The 19,112-nt window shown below is 38.7% G+C and overlaps 1 protein-coding gene across 1 annotated transcript in view; it reads right to left on the bottom strand.

The window, feature by feature from the left end:
- Window positions 1–19,112, bottom strand: part of RtcB (RtcB RNA ligase) — a 119,964-nt gene that overhangs the window by 54,432 nt on the left and 46,420 nt on the right. The window contains exons 4-5 of the mRNA XM_090387072.1: window positions 15,736–15,892; window positions 69–118 (exon numbers count right to left, since the gene is read on the bottom strand). Coding sequence (XP_090243198.1) covers window positions 69–118; window positions 15,736–15,892 — 207 coding nt within the window. The remainder of the gene's footprint in view (window positions 1–68; window positions 119–15,735; window positions 15,893–19,112) is intronic.

The raw sequence follows: 19,112 nt of genomic DNA, 5'->3' as shown, positions 1-19,112 counted from the left end.
AAATTTAATATTATTCAATAGTGAACATTTACATGAATATTATTTTGCATTAAAAATAACACACAAACCTTCCCTAAGGGACCAGTCCATCCCCATCTCCAGTGCTTCTTCTAAATCTCTGTAAGAGAAAATTAATTTAACCAAAGACTAAAATATTTACAGTATAATCCTATCATAACAAATAACATTTCAAGAAATTTCACTATAGCACAAATATTTACAGGTCAATAAAATATTTAAGGGCAAAGGTATATTTACAGGTCTTAAACACTTTCCTCATTAGTACTTTGTAATAAGGGAACCCTTGAACAAAATAGTTCATATAAAAAATTCAGTACAATAAATTAGTTTCAAAGTTTGTTTATGCTTAAAATGTATTTGTTTCATTCAGGACAAAAAGAAAACGTTAAAAATCATGAATTAATGCAGGAATGAATCAATTTGCAGTTTGGTTTCATCATTACTGTTCACAACTTCAACCAGACTGAGGACTGGTCACATCTATACACCTCTTTAATTAGAGCAGGACTACTGCCTGGAACTCAGTGGAGGGCACCACACATTATGAATATGGCTAAGAAATGAATTCTAAAAAGTATTCACGTAGAATAAAAAATGTAAATTTTAGATGTGCAAAAGGAGGGAAAAAATAATTTCTTCTGAGCAGAGAAATCATTTAACCCTAACCCAACTAACTCAGCCACAGTGGTAAAATCCAATAAATTCTTTGTTTTGATAGACTTTGAAGGCCTTTTTGGAAAAATGACTAACCACTAAGACAAAGATAATTCAGTATAATGCCCTATATATTTATCAGATTTTCAAATGCTCATAATGAAATCCACTGCGGCTTTAGCTTCCTAGAGAGAGAGATCCTAAATTGAGGAAAATGCATACAAAATTAATTCACGGTTTAGTTACAGTCCCAGAGTTTTGACACAGCCCTATATTTCATTAAGTACCCTTAATGAAATATAGGGCTGTGTCAAAACTTAAGCAGCTGAATAGAAAGGTCTTGATCTTTTCCTCACCAACAACTATTCAAAGTACATGGTTAATGTTAGTGCTCCTCAGACCACAACTTGGTAATGGTCAATTCAACAACAGAATCTCATCCCTCCCCCTAAATAAAACTAAAAGGCGTTCATCGGGCTTTGTTGAACAAGGTACATTAAAGGAGTATATGTTTTACTGTAAGTGGTTGCAAGCAGTGTGCACACTGAGGAGGACCATTTCCTGTAAACAAATAGATATGTGTGACCTATTCAGGTTCTGGCTATGATTACTTCTTTTCTATTTTTACAAAGACTAAAAGTCCATAATTGTGGTTAAGGTTTTATTTGAAATAACTTGTTATTTGTTTGCATTTTCCACAGCAGTGTCCATTGTTCTCCATATATTGTGTCTATAATCAGGATATGAGACTAGATCATTTGTTGAGGCCATGTTGGAAGGATGCTTTGCAGCATCATCTGCACATTCATTTCCTGGAATACCACTGTGGCCAGGAATCCATGAGAAGATAACAGTTTGCTGATGCTAATGAAGATACATTAGCTTATGAGTTTTAATAAAGGATTGTTAGGTGAGGAAGTGCCTTTCAAAGCTAAATTGGCAATCTGTAAATCAGTATATATTATGCTTTTATTTATTGACAGGAGTTAGATGTTTTTCAGAGTAAGTTTAATGGCATAGAGTTCAGCAGTATAACTGCTGCATTCGGCTGGAAGTGAAATTGAAACAGTTGTATTAGGGAAGACAGCAGCTGCACCCACTTTATTGTCAGACTTTGAACCATCAGTACAGATCTTGTTAAAGTGGGGGTAATTTTGTGTATGAGAAAAATGTAGTTGTTGGATGTTAAAATTTGCTATAGAACCTTTACCCCATTTCTCAAAGTATTCATCAGAAGAAAGCGTGAAGTAGTCCACGGGGGATCTGGATCTTTTGATTCTCCAAGGATATTATCGGGCTGTATGTTCCAGCTTTCTGTTAAATTTTGCAGTTTGATACCAGTAGGCTAAATTGTTCTGGGTTATTTGCATAGTGGTTTTCCACTGAGAATCATGCAGTAGTGGCCAAACAAGATTAGTAGGCAGGTATTTAATTTTAGCTGAGTAGTTCATCAGCAACATCTTTCTTCTAACACTAAGAGGAAGTTTGTGAGCCTCAACATAAAGACTTTAAACTGGTGATGTTCTGTATGCACCTAGAGCTATCCTAAGAGAAGAATGTTGAATGTGCACAAGACGGGCTAAGGTGCTCTCCCTAGCTGAGTCATAAACAGGTGCTAAATAGACTAACCGAGATCTAATTAGGGACTTTTATGGATATTTTTAGAATGCCTCTTGATATAGTTCATATTCTGGGAATGGCAGGATATGGCAAGATCATCTGCATAAAGATATGAGTCATCTGTTTAGAATATGGTTTGTGATATTGTTTATTCATATTGAGAACAGAGAACAAACTAAGAACAGACCTTGTGGGACTCCTCCTTCTTGTATGTATGTTTGAGATAAAACCTGTTGGTACCTAACTTGGAAAGATCTGTATCGAAGGAAGCTTTGAATAAAATATGGTAACTGGCCTCATATGAATAGAATGGGGATCTCTTAGGATGCCATATCACCCTGTAGTATCAAAAGCCTTCTCTATATCAAAGCATAATGACGAGATGTTGATTTCTGGTGAATGCGTTTCTTATGATTGAGGTCTAGGGAAGATCTATTCTTTCGAAAACTAAACTGATTGTCACTGATTATGCTTTGGCTTTCAAGATACCAGGTGAGTCGATAGTGGACCATTATTTCCAAAATCTTACTCAAGCAGCTGGTTAGAGAGATTGGTCTTTAACTGTGAGGAATCGAATGATCTTTTCCAGGTTTTGGTGTAGCTATTATAAAAGAATGTTCCCAGGAAGTGGGGAATATATGTTCTGAGAATATCCGATTGTAAAATTTTAGCAATGGCGACAGTGATTTCTGATTGAGATGTTGAAGCATTATATAGTAAATTCTGTCAGGGCCAGAAGCAGTTTCTTGAGATATATATGGATTCTTTCAGTTCAAATATTGAGTGGTTGGTTATAGGGTACAGGACATGTAGCTTTGAAGTTCAGTTTCCTTTACTCAGCTTTGGTTTTAATTTTTTTAAAAGAAGGTTGATATGTGCTTGAGGTGGACAATTTACAGAACACAGTTCCTAAGGCATTGGCAATCTCTCCAGGAGAGGAGATCTCCTTCCCATTCCAGTTAATAATAGGAGAAGGTGATATATGATATTTCCCACTTAGCTTCTTTACTTTGTCCCAGATTATTCAGTTATCAGTACCATTGTTGATTGAGGAGGCAAATTTTACCCACGAATCTTTTTGGCCTTTTGTTGGATAAAACGACTTAGGCTCTCAGTCTCTTGAAGTTAATAAGGTTGGCAGTGGTGGGATATTCACGGAAGGTGTTCCATGCTGTATTTTCCCCACTTTTTGCTTTGTTACAATCACCATTCCATCAGTGATTGATATGCCAATGGATTCTTATTTGAGACTATGGGATGGCAGCTGTTGCAGCTGTTAGTATCTGCATTGTGATATGATTGGTGATAGTGTTAATAGCAGAAGACAATGCTAGGCACCTCCGTAGCCAGGTGGGAAGGAGCAGCAGCAGTAGTGCTTAGCACACGCTTCTTGATTAGACCAGGGTTCGAGCCCATCACCACCAAACACGGAGGATGCGGAAAGGTCAGGGAATGACCACCGCATATCCCGGAGCAATATGGCCTTAGTTGCTAATGTTCCTAAAAACCAAATAACAAACAAACAACAAACACAATGATATCCTCATCAAAACATACACGATTTGTAAATTTTGTCCAATTCGCTTTGGAATATTTCCATTTTGTTTTTGTTTGTTTGGACTGGGTGGTTTGAATGCTAATCAGTAGAAAATGATCGCTGTTTAAAGGATTGTCAGGTACTGCCCATTCTACAGTTGGGAAGAGGATTGGAGAGCAGATTGAGAGATCTATGGCAGTGGTTGATCCAGTAGGAAAATGGATATAAGTTGGTAAGGCAGTGTTTAATAGTGTCAAATTCTCTCTCTGTCAAGTAGCATTTCAATGCTCACCACACCCATCTGAGACAAGAGACCCCACAATGGATGATGTCCATTAAAATCTCCTAATAGACAAGAGACAGTAATCGAGAAATAAGATTTTCCAGATCCTGAAATGTGCATGGTATCTGGTTTGTCGGAAGATATATTGCGACCACTTTAATTTGTATTAGGGAATGTCAATGTGATACTGATAACTATACATGTAGCAACAGCTTCTAATGGTGTTTGCAATGGAATGCACCTAGAGGGACCCTTGATTCCATGAGTAGAGCTACTCCTCCATGGGGGCTGTTAGTTTCAGATTGATCTTTTCTGAAGATAGTATAGTTTTTTGACTGAAATGGAGATTTTTGGTGTTAAATTTGTTTCTTGTAGGCACATGGTAGCATGGACTGTAATGGTCAGGGAATGACCATTACAATCCATAGATATTATAAATATTGCTGCGAAAACCTTTGTATGATTTGCAGTTCCATTGTATGATTTGTTTCATTATTTAGTTTTGTGAGCGGAAGATGAGTGTTTTTATGTGGGTGGCTTGTTTATATCTGTTGAGTTTTGATTTTTCTTTTCTTCAAAAATTAGGGTGTCCTGAGTTTTCTTCCATATCATCATCTGCTTTCTTCTTCTTCTTCTTCCATATCACCATTTGCATGTATTTCAAGCAGATCTTGGTTGGTGGTATCATCTGTGTCCATACTTGATAGGTGAGATTGCTTCACCTCAACTGGATCTAATTTTTGCATATTCTGCACTGCTCGACAATGGAGAAATCTGGAATGGAACTGTCAGTGGTGTATTACTGCATTGTCTACTACCTTTGATGGAGATGGATGCTGGACTGAGAGGACTGATTGAGCCCAGTCTGAGATCGATGTTCTGTTATTCTGGACACTTACGTCAGAATAACAGGTGCACTAGAAAATATTGGTGACTGTAAGTAGTAGAAACATAAGTGCATTTTGGTATACTTAATTTTACTTGTTTTCTTGCCTCTTGGTAGAAAACTTTCTTTTCGACTTTAGTTTGAATTTTTTCCCCAACTTCCAGAGTTCACAATCTTCGGAGTATGCAGGATGGTTGCCCTTGCAATTAAGACATCACGGAATTAGTGCCTGGCATCCTGTTTGTGTATGAGTTTTACACCCACAATTTGCACACGTTGCATCTCCATGGCATGCTGTCTAGGAATGGCTAAATTTCTGGCATTTAAAACACCTTAAGGGATTCAGGATGTATGGTCGAACGTAACAGTTTAAATATCCTGCTTTAACCGAAGCAGGTAGGTTTGGAAAACTAAAGGTTAAAATTATACCCCGGGTAGGGACTAAACTGCCATCTTTTCGGATCGTGATCCTTTTTGCCCGAGTGACTTTTTGATCTTAAAGATCAAAAGCTCCCGAACTAATTTATCTTCAGGAATGTTCAATAACTCCCATTCAGTGATCACCCCTTTGAAGAATTGAGAGTGGTATTTGGTGTGATTTGAACTGGGATTCCACTCAAGGATGACAGACGTAATAATAGTTCAGAGTGTCGAGAATTGGTGGTCTCTATTAATAAAGCTCCAGACTGGAGATGTTTCACCATTTTTGGTGAACCTGCAGCATGTTTGAGGCATCTCTGAATGATAGCTTGCTCACAGGTTGTGTTGACAGAGAATGTATTATCAGAAAATGTGGTGATTCCTGTCTATGTCAGTGTCTTTTTTTCATTCTCTTTGAGAGAGAGAGAGAGAGAAGTCACGGCCAGTATCAATTCATTTGTTTCCATCACTGCTTCTTTTAGCCCTGAGAGTTGGTTTATCCCCCAGGTTACTGGCTGTGCCACATGGAGGCAGGAGCATTGCCACCAGTGACCAAGCAGTTGTTTAAAAGTTAGTAGAGTTGATTAGTGATATATATATAAAGACTAAGAAAAGAAAGGTGGATTCCACTTCAAGTAAACAAAATAAATAACAGGTGCACTAGAAAATAAACAAAACTATATCACTTTGGAGAGCGCTCTATATTCACAGGAAGAAAATCGCTTGGCACTCGGGGCACTGATTCCAAGATATATGCCTATTCCTCATGAGCAATATTAGTGTCAGCTTTATCTTGTCTAAAGATAGTATAATTTTCAATTGAATGGAAAATTGAGGCATCAGATTTGTTTCTCGTAAACACATGGCAACAGGTTTGTAGTGGTGAATATGTTCATGGACATTATCGATGTTACTGTGAAAACAGTGGACTGCTGAGTCAGTTTGGTGTGACATAGCCACTGTGAAAGCAAAAAGAGTAGGAGTGTGTTATAGACCTAAGGACTCGAATGAGTACAATGAACAATTGTACAGAGAAATAGAGTGGGCTAGTAAATCAGAATGTCTTAATAATGGGGGATTTTAACTTACCAGATATTGACTGGAACTTGTGGTTTGGTCACTCATACACTAGTAAGACTTTTGTGGATTTATTGGATGATTGTTTTCTGCAGCAGCATGTTCAAGAGGCAACTAGAGAGGATAATACTCTTGATCTGGTTATCAGCAGTGATCATTCGTGTATTAAGAATTTTCAGATTTTTTTTTTTTTTTTGGTAGTTGTTGGCGCATCGGCTTCTGTGGCCATAATGCACCTCCCAAGGTTTTTGCAGTACTTGGATCCAAGCCCGAGGCGGGATTCGAACCCGCGACCTTTGGGTTGCCAGGCAGGCACTTTACCCACCCGGCTAGCCCAGTCGGCAATTTTCAGATAAAGGAACCACTAGGTGGCAGTGATCAGTGTACTGATGTCGGATTTACTTAAAGATATAATTACCATCAGGTGTAAAGGAAAGGGTTTTTGCTTCCATAAAGGTGAGTACAGTGGGCTCAGCTGACGATGTTACCAACAGTAAATTCAAAGTGAGAAGCATTCAAGGAATTAATCGTGGAAGCTACTAAAAGTTTCATACCTATTAAGAAATATTGTTCAAGGTTTAGGCCTAAATGGTTATCAAATGAACTAATGAGACTCGTGACAGAGAAGAAAAATGCATGGGATGCATATAAATTATCAAACGACTCAGAAGACTATGGCAGATATAAGCTAGTCTGTAATCAGGTCACAAAGGAGGTTAGGCAGGTGAAGGGAGATTACGAGAAAACTTTGGCAAAGGATGCTAAGAAAAACATCAAGGATTTCTTTACTTATATAAACTCTAAAAGGAAGGGGATGAATCTAAGAAGTCAACTTGATATCAATGGTTCGACTGTTGATGATCCTGCTCAGATAGCAAACAAATTGAATGAGTATTTTGCATCTACATTCACACAAGAGGAGTTATTAAGGTTTGAAATGGCAGAAGGTTATCAAATTGTAGCAGGGTGCTTAATGATTTTGTAATAACTGAGAGCAAAGTGGTGGAGAAATTGTTGAAGTTAAACATAAGAAAGGCACCTGGGGTGGATGGGATCTATTCAGTTTTATTAAAGGAGGTGGCAAAGCAACTAAGAAAACCCTTAGACATAATTATGAGAGCATCCTTGGACACATGGGAAGCCCCCATGGACTGGAGATGTGCAAATGTATCCCCAATTCACAAAGGGGGATCGAAGGGTGACACGAGTAATTACAGACCAGTTAGTTTAACTTCTGTTCGGGGTAAAATCATGGAGTCACAGGTTAAAGATGCATTGCAGTCATCTAGACAAGACTGCAGCAATAATTCAGACACAGCATGGGTTTGTTAAGGGAAAGTCTTGTCTGACAAATTTGATAAGATATTATGATGTGGTTACAAAGGAATTGGATGCAAAAAATAATTTTAATATCATATACTTGGATTTCAGGAAGGCTTTTGACACTGCTGACAAAAGTGTTTGACACTTTTGACATGGAAGACTATTGTATAAATTGGAACAGAATGGTATAAGGGTAAGTTGCTACAATGGATAAAAGGATGGTTGAGTGGGAGAAAACAGAGGGTGGTAATCAATGGGCACTGCTCTTCGTGGACTAATGTTATTAGTGGAGTTCCACAGGGTTCGGTGTTCAGTCCACTGTTGTTTTGTATATTTATCAATGATATTGATGAAGGTATATCAGGCTTAGTGTCAAAGATTCCAGATGATACACAGGTTGGCAGGGTTGTTAATGACAGTAATGGCAGTGTGCTACTGCAGTTTAACATTGACAAATGCAAAGTACTGCATATGGGTAGAAGTAACCCAAGAGAAATGTACCAACTGTGTGGTACTATACTTAAGGTGGTAGAAAATGAAAAAGGCCTGGGAGTAATTGTGCAGTCAGATATGAAGTTTTCTGAGCAATGCAGACAGGCGGCCAGGGCAGGTCATGTGGTTTTGTCAATGATATATAGGAATTTTGCTAGCAGGGAAAAGGAGGTGATTGTCCCTCTGTATAAGGCATTGGTCAGGCCACGCCTTGTGTACTACGTACAGGTCTGGATGCCTCATTTTAGGAGGGACGTAGATTTGCTTGAGCGTGTAGAGAGAAGGGCAACAAGATTGGTGAGGGGAATGAAGAGATCCTCTTACCAAGAGAGGCTTAAGTTCTGCAAATTGCAATGGCTGGAGAATAGGCACCTGCGCAGTGATCTGATTGAGGTGTATAAGGCCTTGAATGGGTTGAGCATGCTGAATCCTGATGCGATTCTTCCACTTGTTCAGATTACGAACCTAAGGGGACATAAATTCAAATTAAGAAAAGACAGATGTAGAATAGATGTGCGGAAATTTGCCTTTAACCAGCGGGTGGTTAATTGCTGGAACAAACTTCCATCTGTTGTGGAAGTTGATAGGTTAAATAAATTTAAGGAGGAACTGAACAGGCATTTGGAGGGAATGGTGTGATTTTTTTTTTTTTTTTTTCTGGCTGCTGCAAAAAAGCAAGCTCATACTTGCTTTCTTGCATCACATGCCACTACTACTACTATAATGTGTTCCATTATTTGGTTTCGTAAGAGGACGATGACTTTGTCTGCATTTTATGAATGGATTATTTATAATGATCAACTTTTGATTTTTTCTTTTCTGGAAAAAGTGGAACATCCTGAATGACAGTTTTCCAAACCATCAAATACTAAAAACAACAATGGGCCCAACACTGAAGCAACTTACACTGAAGCAACTACACTGTAGCAACTTACCCTTAATGCCATACCTCTACAATTTGTACAGCAGTTTTCCATGTACAACAGTATCAAAAACTTTCCTGAAATCCAACTATATGATATCAAAATTATTCTCTGCATCCAGTTCCTTTGTGAGCATATCATAGTAAGCAATCAAACTGGTCAGACAAGACCTCCCTTTGACAAACCCATGCCGTGTCTTAACTACTACTGCAGTCATGTCTAGATGATCCTGCAATGCTTCTTTAACCAGTGATTCCATTATTTTCCCGGGTTATAAACTAACAGGTCTTTAGTTATTTGTGTCACCTTTTGAACCCCCTTTGTGAATTGGTGATACATTTTGCACACCTCCAGTCCATGGGGACTGGAGGTGTGCAAAAACCTATCCTGAGTCCAAGGAAGCTTTCATAATTATGGCTAAGGGTTTGGTTACTTCCCTTGCTGCCTCCTTTAATATAACTGGATAGATCCCATCCACCCAGGTGCCTTCCTTATGTTTAAATTCAACAATTTCTCCTCCACTTTGCTCTCAGTTATTACAAAATCACTTAGCTCCCTGTTAGAGTTTGATAAACTTCTGCCACTCCCCTCATTTAATAACTCCTCGTGTGTGAATGTAGATGCAAAATACTCATTCAGTTTACAGCTACCTGAGCATGACCATCAATAGTCAGTCCATCTATGTTAAGTGGTCCAACCTGATTCATCCCTTTCCTTCTAGAGTTTACATAAGTAAAGAACTCTTTGCTGTTTTTCTTTGCATCCTTTGCCAAAGATTTCTCGTAATTTGCCTTTGCCTACCTAATCTCCTTTGTGACTTGATTACAGACTAGTTTATACCTGCCGTAGGCTTCTGTTTATACGCATCCCAAACATTCTTCTCTGCCAGGAGCCTCATTAATTCATCTGACATCCATTTAGGCCAGTGCTTCTCAAAATGGGCGATATCACCCCCCTAGGGGGCATTTGAATTATCCATTGGGGCATTAGGCATGAAAGGGGGCGACAGGGAGAAACTTATTTTTAATTTTCTTAATAATGATACGTATATGCTCTTCTTATTATTATTTATTTTTTTTTTTAAATAGGAAGAAAAATGGCCCAGCCAGAAAAGAAATGTAGACAGTATTCTGTGGAATGGCTAATATATGGATTTATATCAGCACCAGCAAACAAACAACTTCCAATTTGCCTTATTTGTGAAAAGACATATTCAAATGAGGCTACAAAGCCTTCCAGATTACTGGAGCACTTAAATAAGGTGCATTCAGATAAGGGCCTTACTTTCAAAAGCTACGTGACAAATTTGAAAAGCACCCAACATCATCGAGCATGTTTTCTTGTGTGTCGCAACAAAACAACGATGGCTTGTGGGCCTCGTACAATATTTCACTGTTGACTGCAAAAGCTGGTAAGCCTCATACAATTGGTGAAGAATTAATTTTGCCTGCAATTTCTGAAGTTATCAGTACTGTTTTTCATAAATCACCGCACAATATAATAAAATCTATTCCACTTAGCAATGATACAGTTCAGAGAAGGATAGACGAAATGGCCAAAGACACAGAAAATACTCTATGCAACATTTTACAAACAACAGAATTTGCCTTACAAACAGACGAATCAACTAGGTAACGACAGATGCTGGTGATACTGTTGTCAAGTTTTTTGAAGATAAGAACAACAACCTTAGTAATGACCTCAAGAAAATGAAAACTGATATTGCTTATCTTGCAGATTTATTTACTAGATTCAACTCAATGAATAAAGTACAAGTAACAAGTAACTCTTATTAAAGCAAAAACTCAAATTTCAGCATTTATTTCCAAATTAAAGCTTTTTTTATGCGCAATGTAGGATGACGTGAATTGTATCAATTTCCAAATCTGTTGGAAATAGAGAAAAAAGAAAAAAATAGCTGATGAAACTCTACTAACTTTCGGCAATCATCTAGAAATGTTGCACAGAGATATGCAGAAAAGGTTCGAAGATCTCCTTAATTTGAAAATTCCAGATTGGGTTATAAATCCTTTTTTAAATAATGACGATGGTGAATTGATTGAGTTACAAAATGAAGTTGAACTGAAGCCAAAATTTCAAAAATTCATATCAGGAATTTTGGTTACAAAAGAAAATCTCTGACCATTAATTATCCTGCACTGTAGAGAATTGTAAAAAAATTACTTATTTCTTTTCCAACATCAAATCTAGTCAAAACCGGTTTCAATGCTATATCTCAATTCTGACAAAACAAAGAAATTGTTTAGATGTTGTTAAACATGGCGATTTATGACTTCTACTTACAGATATTAAACCTAATACTGATAAGCTAATAAATCTCCACCAAGCTCATCCATTGCATTAAATATTAAAATATAATTAACTATTTGCATTAATATCATGACTTATTTATGTCATTAACTTTAATTTTTATGACTTAAGTGACTATAACTGACTTTATTTATGCAGTTGTAATTTTTTATGAAGAAGGAATAAAGTACAATAAATAGTTTTCTTTATAATTCACAGATTTACACGTAAATGCAGGGCTGCATTTACGTTTTTGGAGGCAAACAGACAAATATTCATTTCAGTTATTTAGCTTCACTTTATATTGGTGGGCTAAAAAAAGGCCCTGGCAAGGGCTTTTTTTAGGAGGGGGCGATGATCCAAAAAGTTTGAGAAGCACTGATTTAGGCCTAAACCTTGAACAGTCTTTTCTTATTTGGAATGAAAAGTCTAGTAGCCTCCAAAATTAAGTCACTGACAGCTTCCCATTTAGAATTCAACGTTGGTAACATCAGTTGATCCCACTGTACAGAATCACTGCACTCTGGTTGCCTCTCGAACATGCTGCTGTAGAAAACAGTCATCTAATAAATCCACAAAAGTCTTGCTAGTGTGCGAGTGATCAACTCACAAGTTCCAGTCAACATCTGGAAAGTTAAAATCCTCCATTATAAGATATTCTGATATATTGGTCCACTATTTCTCTGCACAATTGTTCATTATACTCATTAGGCCTAACACACACATTTTTCCTTTCCCAGTGCTTATTTCACACCAAACAGACTCAACACTGCATCCAACAATTGGATGCAGTGTTGGATGCACTTCCTTAGATTTTATTGGATGCACTTCCTTAGATTTTATTGGATGCACTTCCTTAGATTTTATTGGATGCACTTCCTTAGATTTTATGTGTTTCTTAATTAACAGCATACCATTTCCTCCCTTCCTGTCCTATCTATCCTACCTGTACACATTGTACTCGCCAAATTCCAATTCTGCATTGCTTATATCTGTGTGACACCACGTCTGATATCCCAACAATATCTACCTTTGATGTCTTGACTAGCACTTCAAGCTCATCAAATTATTAACTATGTATACTTGGTGTACATGCAAGTATACATGCACCTGATGATGGAAGCTGGGTTGACAGTACTGATCAAGCCCAGTCTGTGGTTGATATTAGCATAGAGGTATATGATGTAAAAAAAAGCAAGCTTATATGCAGCATCAGCTAAAAAAAAAAACAAAAAAAACCCCAACATTTCACACATCCATTTGCTCTGAAAGTTTGTCCAGTTCTTGCTTGAATTTATTTAAGTTATTAACTTCAACAAAGACATAGGAAGTTTGTTCCAACAATCAACTACCCGCTGGCTAAAGGCAAATTTCCATACATCTATTCTACAATTTGAATTTATGCCCACCTCAGGTTCATAATCTGAGCAAGAGGAAAACTAACAGCATTGAGCCTGAAAACCAACATCAATTGAAGGCCTTAATACACCTCAATCAGATCACCTCTCCAGATGCTGCAATTTGCAGAACTTAAGCCTTTCTTGGTAATAAGATCCCTTCGTTCCCCCTCAATCTTGCTGCCGTTCTCTGTACTCATTCTAGCAACTCTACATCCTTCTTAAATCAAGGCTTCCAGACCTGTACGCAGTACTCAAGGCGTGGCCTGACCACTGCCTTACAGAAAGGGATAATCACCTCCTCATCCCTACTAGCAAAATTCCTGTATATTGACAAGACCCCATGAGCTCCTCTTGCATCCTGTCTGCTCTGCTCAGAAAACTTCATATCTGAATGCACAATTACGCCCAAGTCTTTTTTCATTCTCCACTTCCCTGCACGTAGTACCACACAGTTGGTATCTTGCTCTGGGGTTATGCAGTACTTTGCATTTGTCAATGTTAAACTTCAGTTGCCACCTCTCAGCCCATCTGCTTAACTTTTCTAGATCCTGTTGCAGTAGCGTACAGCCATTAACAACCCTGCCAACACGCGTATAGTCTGCAAACTTGGATATTAAGCCAGATATACCTTCATCGATATCATTCATAAATACCGAAAACAACAATGGGCCCAACACCGAACCCTGGTGGACACAACTAATAACATTAGTCAATGAAGAGCAGTGTCCATCGATTACCACTGTCTTCTCCCACTCAACTATTCCTTTATCCATAGCAGCAACTTGACCTTAATGGCATACTCCTCCAATTTGTACAGTAGTCTTCCATGTGCAATAGTATCAAACGCTTTTCTGAAATCCAAGTATATATCAATTTTTTTTTTTTTTTTTTCATACAGTTCCTTTGTGACCACATCATAGTATCCAATCAATTTGGTCAGACAAGACTTCCCCTTAACAAACCCATGCTTATCTGAATTATTACTGAAGTCTGTTTAGATGATCTTGCAATGCTTCTCTAACCAGTGACTCCATTATTTTCCGAGAACTGAAGTTAAACTATCTCGTCTGTACTTACTCGTGTCACCTTTTGATCTCTCATTTGTGAATTGGGGATTACATTTGTGGACCTCCCGAGTCCAAAGATGTAATAATTATAGCTAAGGGTTTGCTTCCTTTAATATATTGGATAGATCCCACCCACCCCAGGTATCTAGAGAGACAGACAATTCTCTCTGACATGCTACTGATTGGTGATGGCAGGCAGCTGAAGCATAGCTGCATTTTGGCATTCTTAATTTAGCTTGTTTTCTTGCTGTTTGATAAGACACTTTGTTTTCAGTCTAGAATTCTCCCCCCCTAACTTCCAGAGATTACAATCTTTGGAGTATGCTGAATGGTTGCCCCTGCAATAGGACACTGAATTTGAGCCTTGCATTCCAACTGTGTGTGTGATAGTATGAGTTTTGCAACCACAGTCAGGACATGTATCTTCTTTACTAATGCTGCCTGGGACTGACTAAATTTCTGGCATTTATAGCATCTTAGCAAATTCAGGATAAAGGGACAAATGTGGCAGTTTAAATAATATGCTCTGACTGAAGCTGGTATATTTGGTGTACTGAAGGTTAAAATTATGCTGTGTGTGTTGGGACTAAGGTGCCATCTTTTTGCATTGTGATTCTTTTTGCCTGAATTATGTTTTGATCTTTTAGTTGTTGGATTATTTCTTATTCAGAATTGTTTAACAGATTCCATTCAGTGAAAACTCCCTTGGAGGAATTCAGTGTGTTATGTGGGTTGACTTGAATTGTCCGCTTAAAGTAGTAAGTCTTAACAGGAGCTCAGAGTGTCTTGAGTGAGTTGTCTCTATTAGCAATTCCCAGGACTGGATACATTTCAGTTTTAGGTGATGCTGCTGCATTTTCAAGGCATCTTTGCATAATGGAAAGGGAGAGCTTGCTAAAAGGTTGTTTCAACAAAGTGGATTATCAGGAAAGTTGGAGATTCCTGCTTGTTTGCATCCTTTTTTAGTCTTTTCAACAGAGAGAAGTCATAATCAGTTTCATGATTGTCGTGTTGAGAGCTCTCTGGCTCTAAATGTGGAAAAATTATTAATGTCAATTTTTTACTCCTTTTGGCCCCCAAGGGTTGAATTTTCCCCCAGGTTACCAGGGCATGAGTGGTGCCAATCAGTGACCAATCAATCAGAAGTGGAGAGCATTATGTTGCTAGCAGTACACTGCTAGTGTGTGGAAGGCAGTATTCATTGGGTACATGAAATGTCACAATCATTTATTTCCTGATGGATATCATCTGCAAAGAAAACACCTCATTTAAGAAGATAATTAAATGGCTGATTTGGAGTGGCATCAGTGTCCACACATGTGGAGAATGTTTTTTCTTCCTAAGTGTCTAACATGCTGTTTAGTCTATTCCTTGAACAGCTAATAAGCATATCGTTTGGGAAAATAATTGGAGTACTGCTTCCTTGTTCCACTACAAGTTTTTGGCAAGCTATGTTTTGACTAACAAGCATAGATCTAGCCCATTCTGCAAATCAAAGAAGGTACCATTAATATTCGGAGACTGCCCGGTGATGCTCAAAGCATTCTATTATTAGCAGGAGGGTGGGAGAAAGAACATACTAAACAGTCATATTTTTGTGATATTTAAAATTTCAAAATAAAATGCAATGTGTGTGTGTGTGTGTGTGGGGTGGGGGAGAAGTACTGAGATAATTTAAACTGATTGACTAAGATATGCAAGATCTGTTAATATATTTCCTACCTAGCATTCATAGGAATAATGCCTTTTGATCCTACACCAACAGGAATATGATCAAACATACTTTGTGCTAACTGTTCCTTCAAGGGTAACACATCTTTCTCCATTAGGTTAGTTCGCAGAAGTCTTACGCCACAGTTTATATCAAATCCCACTCCACCTAAATAAGCATAATTATAATTTATTATTATTTTGAAAAATAAATGGAACCAACAGCTACAAACAAGATTAACAACACATCAGGAAATCTCATGATCACTTACTCAGTAATTATATATACTGTTCCAGTCAAAATATTTATAACCCAGTGTTCTAGCAATCAGCTGTTCCTCACTGTCCGGTGGCACAGTGAGAAGTGGTAAATGCGATACTGCAGATTTGTGGTCTGCAGTCCATGAAGTACTTGATTAACACAAGCAAAAAATGCAGTTGGATAGATTATGAAAAAGGGATGACTGTCAGGTACTAGTTGAAGGATGGCAGTATTACAGAATCTGCAAATCTTGTAAGCCATTCATAGAGTGCTGTAGTTAAGGTGTTCCAAGAGTGGACAAAGCAGCAGTTGTGAGCACCCACCAGGCCAATGGTGGGTGCCCACACCTTACTGATGGTTGAAGTGAATGTTGGATGTCACTCTTTGTATGAGCCAATAGGCAAAAAACCATGGAACAGCTGATAATTGACTTTAACAAGGTGACAAGCGGCTATGTTTCCAAGAACACGATCCAGCAAACTCTGCTCCATATGGTCCCCTTGTAGTAGGTGCCTGGTCAAGGTACTCATGCTTATAGCCTCCCATTATGAATGATACCCAAAGTTTCCATTTGAATGGTATCACTGGACGACTGAAAAAAAAAAAAAAAAACTTTATGATGAATCATGTTTCTTGCTCTACCATGTAGATGGTGTTTGTTGTTGGTTTGGTTTTTAATGGCGCATCGGCAGCTAAGGCCATAATGCGCCAAGTCAATACCATGTAGCTGGTGGAGCGAGAGTGTGGTGATAAACTGCATAGAAGAATCACTCAGATGCCCTGGATCAATAGAAACAGACAGGTGGCAGCAATGTTTTGATATAGGGGATGCTTTCCTGCAAATCTTCTGGAGTCCTCATAACCCTTGACTCACCTCTGAAAGCTAAAAACTTACTACCCATTGTTTCTGATCAGATACATTCCTTCACGGTGACTTTTTCTGGATGGGACAGTGTGTTCTACACAACAAAGTGACTTCCAGTTGCTTCCTTGGGTGAGAAATTTGCCAGATATGAATCTCAGAGATGTTCTATGAGATTATGTGGCTTGACAATTCTGGTGTTTGGAATCTTCATCAAGGACTATGGTGAATTTACAAGATGCAATCCCAATGGTGCAATATACCTCTTGCAACATTCAGGACTTATAGAGTATAGACCTCACCATATGGTGGCAAAATGAAGATGTACCCACTGGGTTCGAGCCCATGACCACCAAAATACGGAGGATGCGGAAAGGTCAGAGAATGACCACCGCATATCCCTGGAGCAATATGGCCTTAGTTGCTAATGCTCCTAAAAACCAAATAACAAACAAACATACCCACTATTAGGCAGGTGGTCATAATGCTTGATTGGACAGTAAATTTTTCAGAACCCTTCATTCAAGGAAAATCCACTATAAATTGGCGTTGGCAAGACCAAGTGCATCTATAGATTTTATATACATTTTTTAACATCTTTTCTCATAAAGGCCTGCCACTAAAGACACTCCATTATACAGGGTGTCTCAAAAATATTGGTACAAACGTTTAGGGGAGGTAGGTAACATCTAAAGGAATGTGAATCGCATAGGAATCCATAGCCGGAAACGTCACGGGAAAGTAGTAGCAGAGGCACAAGAAGCAGAAATGACACAAGACAGTAATTAGTGGCAAACATTTATTTGACATAATATTAACAATGGAGTACGAGATGAATGCATTTCATGATGTTACAACAGATGCTCAAAGGTTCCACTATGAGATGAGATGCATGCGTGACACCGACGCAGCATGGACTGGCAGACACGGTCGAACACACCTGGAGTTTCTTTGACAGTAGCGGTAGCGCAGACGAGTCTCGCTACGAGATCCATTTCCGTCTCCACAGGCGATTCATACATGATAGATTTGAGGGCCCCCACAGAAAGAAATCAAGGCTCGATAAATCAGGTGAGCATGGGGGCCAAGCAACGGGTCCACCACGGCCAGTCCATCGATGCCCAAAACGCCTGTTCAAATGGTGACAAACACACCTTCCATAATGGGCAGGCGCCCCGTCATGTTGAAACCAAATGTTGTCTCACATTTGCTGGAACATCGTCAAGTAACCCTGGTAGAACTTGTTCAAGAAAGACCCGATATTTAGCAGAGTTTGTGCGGGATGGTAACAGGTATGGGCCAACTAAGCAGTCACCGACCATACCTGCCCACACTTTTATTGAGAAGCGATGTTGTGGGCGCACACCGTGTGGTTTGTCGTGAGCACACACATGAGCATTGTGCTGATTGAATAAGCCTTCCAGAGTGAAATAAGCCTGATCCGTGAAAAAAACATAGGCTGGAAAATTCAAGTCTTGGAATGCTTTCTTGGAGAAACCATTGCGCAAAAGCCACACGTGTAGGATGATTTTGGGGGGCAGTAACTGAACCCTTTGGAGATGAAAGGGGTGTAAGAAATTGTCGTGCCATACATGCTGTACACTGCAACGAGACATTCCTAAGGCAGAGGCTCTCCTTTTCTGCAACAAGACTCCTAAGGCAGAGGCAACGTGTGCTGGTAGTAGGATTATTCTGGACGGCATTCAACACACTTTCTTCCATGGTGGGAGTTCGTATCGAACGTGGTCTGCATGCACTACTCCTGTTACCTCTAAATGACCCATAATCGCACAAATTTTGATGCACACGTGCAAACAAACAGTGGTCCGGTACATATCTGTCTGGGAAGCGTTCTCCATAAATTCGTTGAGCGGCTTGTCCATTGCTCTCTGCTAATCCATACACTAAGTGCATGTCTGCCAGCTCACAGTTTGTATATCGATGCATGCTCTCTGTGCGGCGACTACCGTGCCGTCTACTGACTTACGGTGGTGTTTCCGGTTATGGGTTCCTATGCGATTCACATTCCTTTAGATGTTACCTACCTCCCCTAAACGTTTGTACCAATGTTTTTGAGACACCCTGTATATAGAGTCATTATAAAAAAAGTTGCTAAGGGATCATTATGTCCCAACCAAAAATTTAAAAATTTGGAACAGAGTGGAGGAGCATATAAATAGGTTTTATTTCCTGATGTTAAATATAGATATATATGGGTGCAATCACTTAACAGAGCTAGACTGTTCCGATCCATCCATTTTTCGA

Source organism: Mastigoproctus giganteus, chromosome 13, assembly GCF_048544385.1.
Source record: "Mastigoproctus giganteus isolate SK-2022 chromosome 13, ASM4854438v1, whole genome shotgun sequence".
NCBI lineage: Eukaryota > Metazoa > Arthropoda > Arachnida > Uropygi > Thelyphonidae > Mastigoproctus > Mastigoproctus giganteus.
Note: the sequence above shows the minus strand (reverse complement) of the source record. Positions and strands in the feature narration are given on the sequence as shown.